The sequence below is a fragment of the Protopterus annectens genome, chromosome 12.part0 (assembly GCF_019279795.1).
Source record: "Protopterus annectens isolate FY-2018-M chromosome 12.part0, PAN1.0, whole genome shotgun sequence".
Lineage (NCBI taxonomy): Eukaryota > Metazoa > Chordata > Ceratodontiformes > Protopteridae > Protopterus > Protopterus annectens.
The window spans coordinates 1,383,485,912-1,383,499,082 of NC_056746.1; the positions used below are offsets into that span (position 1 = coordinate 1,383,485,912).

Consider the following 13,171-nt stretch of genomic DNA (forward strand, 5'->3'; position numbering starts at 1 on the left):
ATGGAAATGGGTAGGAGGGAGATAATGAGGCAGAATGGGAGTAACAATGGAAATGGGTAGGAGGGAGATAATGAGGCAGAATGGGAGTAACAATGGAAAGGGGTAGGAGGGGAGATAATGAGGCAGAATGGGAGTAACAATGGAAAGGGGTAGGAGGGAGATAATGAGGCAGAATAGGAGTAACAATGGAAAGGGGTAGGAGGGGAGATAATGAGGCAGAATGGGAGTAACAATGGAAAGGGGTAGGAGGGGAGATAATGAGGCAGAATGGGAGTAACAATGGAAAGGGGTAGGAGGGGAGATAATGAGGCAGAAAGGGAGTAACAATGGAAAGGGGTAGGAGGGGAGATAATGAGGCAGAATGGGAGTAACAATGGAAAGGGGTAGGAGGGAAGATAATGAGGCACAAAGGGGGCATTAGTGAGACTGTAGTGGTGAAAGATACAAAGGGAGTTTAAGTGGAAGTGAGGATGCGTATACTGCAATGAAGATGAAAGATGTAATAAAGATAAATGTGTTGAGAGGTAAAGGAACGTGAATGTGTAGAATTTCCTGTTCAAGAGCGGGTCCAATTATCTGTTTAAACTTTTTTGAGAAACACTTTGTAGTTGCTGTAAAGGTGATGGTATGCGAGCATTTACATGTACAACAGTTGGGTCAAGTATTAGGTGATTTAAGTTATTCTTTCTTTCGTTCTTCTCTTTTTTAGTCATTTCTAATGTGTGATGGAACTGAATCCCATAATTTAACTACATAAAATACCGTACAGTGAATCCCTGCACCAGTGGTTTGATTTGGTCGCTTGTAGGAGGTTACGGTTTTATGAGCATATATTTCTGGTTGGAGCATATATATTGACTAGAGTTGACTGGGATGGGCATTAGTTATGCCTAAACAGTATTTGGTTTATAGTTTTTAATTAATATATGATGTCAGTAAATGATGCAGCTAGTTTTTCTAAGGCAGTACAGCAGTTTGTCAGGTCTGGGATATCTGCAGCATATCTGACAATTTTGCTACAAGCATGTTCCAGTTGATGCAGCTGAGTGTCGGGAATGTTAGAACAGAGATCGCATATAGTAGTTGTGGAAAAAAAACAGGACTGGAGTTACACTTAGCTGAGCTATCTCAGTGTGTGGAGTGGGATAACTGTCACTGTGCACCATTCAGTGGGCACAAAGCCTGAGGTGAGGCTATGATTGAACATGGTGCTTAGGTGGGGTGCCAGTTCATTCTGTAGTTCATGTAGAATGCAGCCTGGGATGTTGTCAGGTCCCATGGATGCTGTGTTCTTGGCTTTGGAGAGTGTGGTTTTTACCTGTGCAGCCGTGATTACAGGAACTTTGCACTCTTCCGATATAGAGATGGGCCTTTTAGGGGGTGAGAGAGGGGTAAAGTTAGCACTGAACCTATCTGCCAAGATGTTGGCAATATCTGTTGGTTCTGTATATTTAGTGCCATTTTGCTGTAACTCAGAGCAGATTTGAGTGTTGCCATTGAGATTCTTGACATAGCTATAGAATGCATTGTGGTTGTCTTTTAGAATCAGTGGCAATTTTGTTTTCGTAACTAGCTTTGGAGGATTTTATGACAGATCTCAGCTTCTTACTGAGGCTGACCAGGGAGTTCCTCCAATCATGGGATTTTACACTTTTTTGCAACAGTTTCTTCTGTTGTAGAGTTTGTTTATGGCAGGGGACCACCAGATTGGCTTACTTTTTTTGGAGGATAGCATCTTGGTTCTGTTAGGGATAGCATGATCCATGCACTCGTGTAAGTGCTTATAAAGTGCATTTGTGTAGGATTCAGGAGTCGTACCTCTGTTGTCTGTCTGGGTGGGTGTCATGAAGTTTGCCACTTCTGTCTTAAGAAGCGTGAAGTTGGCTTTGGATAAAATTTTTTTACGGTGGCTTCCCTAATGGGGGGTGGGGGCAGGATGTGGATGTCTAGGGTGATTAGCTTGTGGTCAGATCTGACCAATGAGGAATTGACCTCTGGTCTGGAAAAACGGTCACCCATGTTGGTAATGACCAGGTCTAGGATATTGCTGCCCATGGTGGGGGTGTGGATAAGTTGACCCAAGGCATTGGAATTTATGAATTCCAGAAAATGTTGAGCAAAAGAGTTGGTACATGAGTAGTTTTCCCAGTTAATGTTGGGTGGGTGGTTGAAATCACCCATTATGAGGGTGTTGGGTTGTACCCTAATATTTTCCAGTGTATCAAGAAATGAGGAGTGGGAATCCAGGGGCATGGTGGGGGATCTGTAGCAGGTTACAATTTGGATTGTGGTCTTGCCCAGAGTTAGTTGCACTTGGATATTATTGACTGTATTATGCTGAGCAACTAGCCTAGAGGTGTGGATATCCTTAATGAAAATGAATATGCCTCCGTCTTTAGTGTTTTGGTGCAGGTTAGGTGGCCGAAAGGTGTGGTATGAATTATAGCCTGGTATTGCAGGGGTGCTCTCTGGAGCCTTGAACCAGGTCTCTGTCACTGCACAGATGTCGATGTTCTCCATTTTAAGGAGTGCCTTGAGTGTATGCATTTTGAGGTTTAGACTTCTAGCATTGAATAGCATTACCCTCAGATTTTGCTTGCTTGTACCTGTTATGGTGGTGAATTTGTCATTTGAACCTTGCCTAAAAAGGCATTATAGGGGTGGCGAGAGCCTTAGCCAGTATCCGGAATCCCAAGAGTGACAGGTGCAGGCCATCTCTGGCAAAGCATCATGGTCTGTTGATCATGTCATCCCAGACAGACAGATACTGGATCCCCTTAGAATGACACCAGAAGTTTAGCCGATTGTTGAAGTCAATCATTCTGTCCTTGTACTGTGGTATCATTCTGGGTGATGGCAGGATGCTACTCAGGGCTAGGGTCATACCTGCCTTGGCTACAAGATTGGAGAGCTCCTCCATGTCTCTTTTCATGTAGTCCAGGGAGGTATGTTTCAGGTCATTCACACCAACATGGACAATGACAAGAGTCCTATTTGTACTTGTTGTGGAGTGACCTGAGTGCATGCGTTATGTGGCAGATTCTGGCACCCGACAGGCAGCTGACAGTAACTTTCTCCTTGTTTAGCCTGGTGAGTGGAACATCAGTGTGCCTGACTATAGAGTCACCTATAACTAGAGTGTTGGGTACGTTGTTATGCCTTATGGGCTGTGGTTGATTGGCACACTGAGTTTGTGGGCTGTGTCATTTGGATTGTGTTGGGGTGGAGGTTGATTGTATTTTTGCTTTGGAGGTCCCTGTTGCTTGGGCAGATTTTATTGAGATCCTGCTGCAAATGTAGGTGTGTGTTATGTGTTTCTATGTGTCTGTTTTGGTGGTGTAAGTTTTGAGGGACTATGTGATGAGTGCGGTGTGGTGCAAGTGTTTACCTTCTCCTCTTGGCTGTCTAGTCCAGTCTTGGGTGAAGAGAGCTTTGCTTCCAGTTTGGCTATATAAGTGCATCTCTCACAAGTTGGCATGCTATTTCTGTTATTGATATTTATCTTTAGTATTAAGATCCAAGTCTGGTCCTAGCACCCTAACAGTTCTTTCCAGGCACAAACTTTCAAACAGAACTGGATCAGACAGTATAGGCCAGATAGAGATCACTTCTTAGAAATGTACAAAAAGCAAAACATGATGATGGTTTCTGAAGTCTTTGTGAGTAGCTATAGTTTTCCATCCCTATGATCTTTCTAATGAAAATTATACCATTTCAGGTTCTTTCAGTTGGTTTGTTCAGAGACTACAAAGTGCAACACTGCATTTAATATCTGGTCAAATGGGTCCTGTCACCTTTGCAAAAACTCAAAATTCATATGGTTGAGACAATATGATCGAGTTTTTGTAAACCCAAAACTTTTCAATGGAGATTGCGATACAGCGTGGATTGGGAAATTTACCCTTTTTCTCATTGCAGTGCGATCTCGGAGTTGGTATATATAATTTGCAGGGGCTGTGCGAGGTGCAGGAGGGCTTGCCCCCCCCCCCCACAAAAAGATAAAAAAGGTAAATTTTTGTGTTTCATTTTTTTTTTTTTTTTTTTTTTTTTTTTTTTGTTCGAGCTCTCTGAAACAGTCATATGGTCTCAACCATATACATTTTGAGCTTCTTAAAACTATCATCTGACAGACCCAGTCAAATCAATGAGTTAATATAAAGTGACACATTGATCTCTTTCAAATGACTACATGTCTTTCATAATTAAAACTGACTACTAAACAATATGCTTTTCTGACTCTGATATATATTTTCCAACCAGAGTGCAAGTTGTCTGCTGCTGTTACTAAATCTTTGATGATGGTGTTCTTTTATGATTTTACAGCTTAGTTTGTGATCATTATTAATATAATTTTTGCCAGGTCATAGGCTCGGTATGTATTTTTGTAAGATAAGCTGGAGACCTTCAGCATGTTTTATGGAATTAAGTGTTTTACTCAGTTTGCAATCACCAGCATATTTGATTATCCACGACCCATTTTCCAATTGCATATGTGTAAAGAATAATTTAAAAAGAAGTGGAGACAGTGTATAGCCCTGTAGTAAACCACAAACTTCCCACCAGTGGCAGCTGATGACTTCAAAGCAAGGAGGTGTAGCTGTGAGAAGCAGTTAAATGGGAAGGGTTAACTGCCATGGGGCAGGGCTATATTGTGGCAGGGTCAGCATTGACCAGGGTTACCATTTTAACATAAATAGCTAGTCCTACACTGTTGCACTTGTTAAGTAGTCTGGCAGCATTTTTCTTCCTCATTAAAATACAGACGAGAACTTGTTTGACGAAATATCGCCGCCAACCTAATGAGATGATCAAACAAGTTCCACTATAACACCACAAAACCTAACACCTCTAAACACAAAAAAGGTTGCATCAAACTACTGAAGTACGCGTGGCGTGAACCCTTGCCGTGCGTTTTGCACGATGACAAATGAAAAGTAAACAAAGGCAGCACCCCTGCTTCACCCCCGTAGGATTATTATTCTCAGTTTGACAGATTGTATGCAAAACAGTCATAGTTTCTCCTTCCCAACAGTCTAGTCAAAGAAAATATACTACCAGCCTGGAAGTCAGCTAGCAAATGAATGCCCATATCCCTGCTACATTAGAATGGACAAAAAGTGACATTGATAAGATTTATTAATATAAAACATAGGTAGAAGGAAACTGGCCACAAAAAAGAAAATTTGCTCCTAACAGAGAATTGGAAGTTGGAGGCTAATGACTCACAACCGTTTGTTCAAAAACAGATCTGTCCCTTCCACTGGCACACCAAGCAGGTGACCAGGTACATGACACGCCTCCTCCCACCTGCCCCTGATCTTTAGATGAAGAGCAAAAGAAAAAAAAAGTAAAAAACATCTGCTCCTTCTATTGGCACACCATTCAGGTGGCCAGATTGCCCCCTTCCTCCAACCCCAGCTCTTCAATAGAAGATCAAAAAAAGTCTGCAGTCAGGTACCTGGAGCTTCTGAAATGCAGGAGCCGCCAATCAGGTCCCATCTCTGTGCCCAGCCCCTGACTCTTCTTCTTTAGTTAAATAAAGGCTTTTTTTTCCTGCCTTTTAAAGTGTAGCAAACTACTTGCTACAAAATATAACAAGCAGTTGCTATTGTTTATACCGCTATGGAATTCTACAGTGCTCAGGTTTTACTTAAACATATTTTTTCACTTTTTAATTGTTGCAAAGCAATTACTACATACAGTTCGACCACTAACTGTTACACTGTTCTGAATTTTATTAAAAATAAAAGACTACAGTGTTCATGTTTGACCATAAAAGCAATGTTAGCTTTTAAAAGGGAGAATAGAATGAGCCAAATCACACCCCAACACTTTGCACCTGGGGCAGTTGCTTCTCTTGCCCTGCCCTACCCTAGCTAAGCTACTGGATTTCTAAATTAAGTTATAAGTGTTTGATTACAGTGAAATCTCAAAGGGGTGCACTTTTTCAGGAAGTCTCAGGTAGCAACTTCATTAATAGTGAAGCTTCAGTATTACTTGTAGTTTAATGAAAGTAACACATAAATGAGTGTGTGTATAAAATATGCACAGACATCAGTGCAAAACTGATTGATGCCAGCATTTTGAAAAAAACAAACTCTCTGAAAGCTCAAATTCAGTTTCAACATCTAACAGTACCATAATATTTTTATGAAGCCTGGTTTCACATTTTAAAGGGACGGGCATCTCATTCACATAATCACAGAATCCATGTAAGTGCTCACCAGAACAAATAAAACAAAGCCATCATGTGTAAAGTATCTTTAATATAGAATTACATTGTTAAAACTGTTGTAAATAAAATAAATGGAGAATGCTAATTTGTCTGTGAAATAAAAAAAAAAACTTGTTATAATTCCTTCATCCATTGATCCCAGATGATAGTGAGGCTGACACCAACACACAGGCACCAACTCCGAAGAACTTCATGTGAAACCTACAGACAGCTTTGAAAGTTGTGAAACACTTCACAGAAACAACAAATGGCTGGCAGAGCAAAGTGTGGCTGTTGACAGCAGATGTACTTTGTTTTTGCCACCTTTTTTTACAGCGGCACAAGGTGTGTGACAACTTTCAAATATGTTAGACTCTTTGTGGTAATACACTTTTTACTCGATTCTTGGCTGGAGTGCCTTGTGTGTGGAATCTGCATGTCCTCCCACCGGTCGAGTGGCCTCTGAAAGGCATGCGTTAATGGGCGTGCCTTCGCTGAAGGTTGGGCATTGGGCTGGCAACTCGGCACCATAAAAATCGACTGCCAATCATTAGCGGACCGGAGTTCGGCTGTGGCAAACCCTAACCGGGAAAAGCCGAAAAGACAAACAACAAGTACATCGGAGTATATAAAATGCCCCCTTGTTATGAAGAATTTATCATTAGGCTGACAAATCTAACCTGTTGTTAATATGTTCAAGAAAGGGAGTCACCAAATTTCACCTCTTGAGATTCACTCTCAAGGTGAATTTTTTGACTCCATTTCTAAAACACATTACATACTAAGTTATGATTTGTGACCTAGTCAACATTTTCCATGTTATTCAAAAAAACTGTCCCAATTACCCCTAGTTAGTATGAATACCAAATTAGGTCTCTGCTGAAAAGCTGCTGCTGACTTAGTGGGACCAACCTAGTCAACCAAAGAGTAAGTAACTAAGTCATTAAGTAAATAAATAAAATGTATTTATTTTCCACATAACCCATTTCATTGCAAACATAACTAGGCTTAACGAGTGAACCCATGTCCGTACCCTACATTTTGTAGTAATAATCCCCTTTAAAAAAGAACATACTCTGTTCTTTGTAAGTTTTAGACTTTTTGTTAGCCTATTAGGTGGGAACACAAGTGCTAAGAAGCCACAGTACTGCATTTAACCTGCCTTATGCAGAAATGCTAGTATATAAAGCATTCATATCCATTATCACAAAGACTGGCACATTCGAAATAAGCGTTCTTTATAATAATACTAAAATATTCTGTGCATGTTTTAAAAAGGCTGCAGTTATACTCACTGGCTGCTCGAGATAATCTAGAAGTAACTAGAAGTAAAGCTGCGGCACCTGTTATTAAGCTTTCACTTGAAACAATCCAACTTTAAGATAGCCTTACAATGTTTTTATATACTTTGGAAACCCCATACAGTAAACATTTTGCAACCTTACTTATCACAAATGCCAATTTCAGAAATGCTCTTATACAATACAAATTGTTCTGATATATTGTTATTTTCTGCTTCATAGAGTCTGAAAATGTCTTTTACTATTTGGTAAGGAGTTTCATTTGCTATGTTTTTTATAAACTATATATACCCTTATCATGAGTAACTGTTGACCCCCCCCCCCCCTTTATAAGTTGTCTTAATAGTTATGTTTTATTTTCTTGTAATTCTTTCAGTCACTGTCTTTCCTGCACATAGCAGTTAAAATGTTTTCACCACCCACTGGCTAATTCTAAAATCTTTTTTTTCCAACTGATTTTGTGAATAATGACTCAGCTGCATTTTCTAAAAACATATAATATGATTTTAAATTAGACACATCAGGATTTACACTGTCATCATGAAATGACACTTTCACGTTTGTCAGTTAAGTTAGACAATTGTCAGTTAAATTACACAACTCCAAACCTGCATCTGTAATTTTTGTTCTGGTATTGACATGAGTTATATATGGGATTTAAAAACATTGGAAGCAGTCATACAAGGCTGATGAATGGTCCAAACCACATTCCACATCCCTGCATCATTCATAAAGGGACCTGTGCATAGTGCAGGACCAACAAACACAACTATATAGCCAGATGAGTCTGGGGACACAGCTGGTAAACAAATGGGGATCCACAGTATACTCTGTGATTTAAAAACTGTAAATCATGAATTACTCAGTAGAGGGACAGGGATTTATGCATGTTCAATTACAGATGACATGGAAAATACAGCAACCCAGGGCATGACCATCAGGAAGTGGCAATGGAATACTTAACATCACACAAGTGGACAACATCACCATAAGTAAGCTATAATGTCCAACAGGGTGTGTGTTATTGTATAAATAATGTGTGTCTATTGAAGCATCCAAAATCAAAAATTACTACTTCTACTTAGACAAAATTTTGTAGTTTTGTATTATGTATACCCAATACTTTAACTTTCATCTAAATACATCCAAATGGCTTTAGGATAGGAGTTGGATATCCCCAAGTTGGGCAAGAGTACTACAGTATATTCATTCCTGTCCAGGTAGCACTTTCAGCTTATCTATTCCTTAACACGGAGAATTAGGTGATAAACAGTGGGTCAGCTTGCTAGTACTACAGAATGGGCTACCATCCCCCAACCCGATCATGCCACCTCACTTTGGTGTCTGCCCATGCCCCACTGCATTCTGCTGGATGTGATTTAAGTGCATATGCACACCCTACACACTTGTGCTCCATGGAAGCAATACCCACTGCTTCCACTAGGTGTCTCCCAAGTGGCAAGTCAGACACTCTCTCTCCAACCCCCCCAGAGCAGGTGACCCAGCGTTTGCTGCTTGTACCATCCTTCCGTGCCAACTCCGTTAATCACCCAGACCACTAATCGAAGTTTGTTCACTGGACTGTGTGCCCCTCTACCCCACCCGGGCTGGCTTTCTAATGTTTATATCTTGTGTTTAACTGCTGTTTCTACATTATCACTCCATTCAGTTAATTCCATATACTTACACCTGCCATAAATCTGTTGACATTTCATTATAAATTGTTTTTTACCTGACCAGTTGATATCAGACTAAGACTCAAATTTGGACATTTCTGATCAGTGATCTACCCCATTTAGTAAATAAATAAGTAGTAGGCTATTTTTAAAATTCAAGGTTAGCACTTCTAATGTGTGCTAACCATAGCATTAGCCCAGACTCGGTCTCTGAACCAACAGTGTGCCCTACGGCAGAAAAACCTTTTCAACAATACTACCACCCCCCCAAGACACAGACACACTCCACATACAGCACCCCCCAAGACACAGACACACTCCACATACAGCACCACACAAGACACAGACACACTCCACATACAGCACCCCACAAGACACAGACACACTCCACATACAGCACCCCCCAAGACACAGACACACTCCACATACAGCACCACACAAGACACAGACACACTCCACATACAGCACCCCACAAGACACAGCCACACTCCACATACAGCACCCCACAAGACACAGACACACTCCACATACAGCACCCCACAAGACACAGACACACTCCACATACAGCACCACACAAGACACAGACACACTCCACATACAGCACCCCACAAGACACAGACACACTCCACATACAGCACCACACAAGACACAGACACACTCCACATACAGCACCCCACAAGACACAGACACACTCCACATACAGCACCACACAAGACACAGACACACTCCACATACAGCACCACACAAGACACAGACACACTCCACATACAGCACCACACCTGCACAACACTACATCTGTCCGCTTCCCTAGTCCCTACTCTAACCATGACCCACAAACTCTCACACAGGCAATCCAAGCCACAGTACCAAAACTTCTGGTATATCCAGTACTTTGAACATTAGCATCCAAAATGCACACTTAATTTCTAGAATTTATTTTTCCTTCTTTCAGTATTTACACTACGTGACCATAAGTGCACTGTGTGAAACTTCAGTGCACTGCACTGTATCAACAAAATGACTGTTCAACAGCATTACGTTAAATATATATAAAATGTATGTGTGTGTGCTGTGTATGTATGCATGTATGTATTTTATATCTGTGTGTTTACTCTGTAATATTTTATATATATATATAGATATATATATATATATATATATATATATATATATATATACACACACACACACACACACATGTATATGTATAAGGGTTTATATTATATCAGCGAACGCTATATAATCAACCCAAATATGTCAAAACACCAAAAGGCCGAACACACGAAAAAAGTCGCTGCTCCATTAAAAAAAAAAAACACAAAATAAAGTGGGGGGACTTCACCCCCGCACCCCCCTACTTAAATATACCAACTTCGAGAACGTACCACAGTGGAGGAAATGGCAAAAGTCCCGAAAATGGCCCAGTGTTGTTTTTTTCCCCCTGAGAAAAAAATCACTGTTCCATGCTTTCATGATTTCACCATTTCGAATAAAAATGGTCGATTAAACAGTGTTCATTAAGTTAAGCGTTCACTGATTTAATAGGAACCCTCTATATATATATATATATATATATATATATATATATATATACACATTTTTAAACTAGGGCATGGCTGAAAAATGGCACTTGAGTCCAATCATCTCACCTTTAAACTAAGAATATATAAGCGATATCTTTGGCTAAGCTCCAAGCAATATGTTGTGAATTCTGCATATGTGGCCTGTCTTCATTTTCTTATTGCTATACAAATTTGTCAGTCATGTTTAAGGAGAAGGGTCCTATGTTACTTAGTTCACCGTAAAAGCATATACCCAGACCTGGAAATCAAAGCAGTAACTGCTTTGCTGTTCCAAATGTTCATTTTAAGGGCTTCTGCATTGCACAAATTTTAAAAATTCTCTTGGAAAGTTTCTAAGTTTTTAGCAAACAGTTTTTTTGACAAGATCTGACACTGTTCCTTTTCTGCACATGGCTCCTTCTGATTTTAAGCAGGGAGAAGAGAGTTTTAGAAACTCCTCCAACCTGACACACAAGTGTTATTCCTTGGAGACCAAGTACTCCAGATGTGTCATCCTTTACTGATGCTTTGTATTCTGTTTTTCAGAACCCCGATGAGGCTTTCAAAGTCCCTCCAATTGATATCCTTTGGATCAAAGGACGACAGAATGGTGACTACTTCTATTCCTTTGGGGGCTGCCATAGATACGCTGCCTATCAGAGACTTAACATGAAGACCATACCAGGGAAATTGATCAGATCTACAGTCTCTGACCTGCGAATTTATTTAGGTTCCTCCACTCCTGATCTTCTCTGAATGCTGTTGGACTTTGAAAGCATCCGTAGAAGCATTGCCTTCCACTTTTGTTTGTAAAAAGGGGCATGCGGTCATCAATTAGTCATCATTTGTGCAGAAGCTGCATTTATTTAAACGCAGCATGATGTCTCACTCTGAATTTTTTTTTCATGTGTTCAGTTTTATATGTATGCCTTTTTATACAAGCTTCCAAGCAGTTGACTGTTTATACCGTGAGTAAGAAATCACAAGTCTCTAGCAGTGCCAGTAATGGTTTCTGGGCTAGCTTATCTCACCTCAGTTACCCTGAAAAGATCATGTGACTTTCTGCTGCTGGGATTTCTGCAAGCTGTTTGCAGCCAACTGTTGTAGCAGTGACAGCGGTGCTTCAGTAGCCAGGCTACAGTTACAATTGTTATAGCCACATGCCTAAAACTACATGTTTAACCTACATTTTTTTAAATGAATCTTGCACCAGACTACATATTTACTTTAGTTTATTAACTGAGAGGATTCAGACTAGTTGCTCAAGGAGAACATTTCTAAAGATAATAAAAGTACCATTGGTCACAATACAAGTGTAAACCATCAGTGTTAAGTACGTCAGTGTTATCAAAATGAGCATTTTACATTTTATAAAACGTTTATTTATATGTTCTAAATCCTCTCTTTTCCTGAATACTTGTAGTTATGGTTATTGGCCCCACATTTATGCTGTGTCATTTATTTATTGGCCCTGTGTTTATGTACTGTGATTTGTAGTTATGTTTACTGCTCTTGTGTGTTTATGCACTTTGATGTTTAGTGATTTTCTACTGTGTCATTATCGTTTCAATGAGTTATAGTGGCACAGTTCTGTCAGGTAACATGATTAGATGCATGCCATCTGCTTATAACATGTCAGAATTGAATTATCATACTATCTGCATGCTACAAGTAGAAATTAACTTAAAGTACAACAACAAAACTGCATAATGTTTTTCCATTTCCCATAACTGCACGGTAGTGAAATACATATACATATACAAATACAGTTGTAATTCAGATGGCAATGTGGCAAATAATGACATGCCCATAAATGTATTCCAGCTGACTATTCAGAAAGTGGAGCATTTTTAGTTTTGCAAATATTTTTATTATAAATTATGCATTGTATTATTCTATCATTATTTAGGATTGTCACTAAATATATGTTTAATATTTATCTTCTTTTTTTGTTAATTGTTTGGCAACATGAAATGTTAAATCTTGCCTAAGAAGTCTGTTATTTTTCAAATCATACATTGAACTGACAAATATTGTTTTGAACTGTAGTCTGTCTAGTGTGGTGCATGCAAAAAACATTTTCTCAGGTTATTACAAATGCAACATAGTCTTTAACAAACAGACAGAGATTTTAAGACTATGAACTGTTGAATAAGTTGCTTACTTCAGCTCAGGGTTTGATTCTCTCCATTTCTATTTGCATAGTCTATGCCTGTGCAAGTCCCTTAATCAGACTGGCTTCCAGGCTAAGTCTAAGAAGTCCAGCTGGATCAGTACTTTACCCGCTAACAAATGCAGATAAAGACGCTTCTGCAGAAATTGCCGTCTCAGGATCCTAATGGAAAAGTGCCAAGTTTCTTTCTTGTTTTCTTTGTTTAGGAAGATGAGTTGAGATGCAGCTATTTTACAAGGCCGTGA

At 39.7% G+C, this 13,171-nt stretch overlaps 1 protein-coding gene across 1 annotated transcript in view; it reads left to right on the plus strand.

Annotated features, from left to right (window-relative positions):
- The window catches only part of SRXN1 (sulfiredoxin 1), a 22,408-nt gene extending 9,670 nt beyond the window's left edge, over positions 1-12,738 (plus strand). Inside the window, exon 2 of the mRNA XM_044090443.1 lies at positions 11,300-12,738. Within this exon, the coding sequence (XP_043946378.1) occupies positions 11,300-11,509 (210 nt within the window). The 3' untranslated portion in view covers positions 11,510-12,738. The remainder of the gene's footprint in view (positions 1-11,299) is intronic.
- Positions 12,739-13,171: the final 433 nt, after the last annotated feature.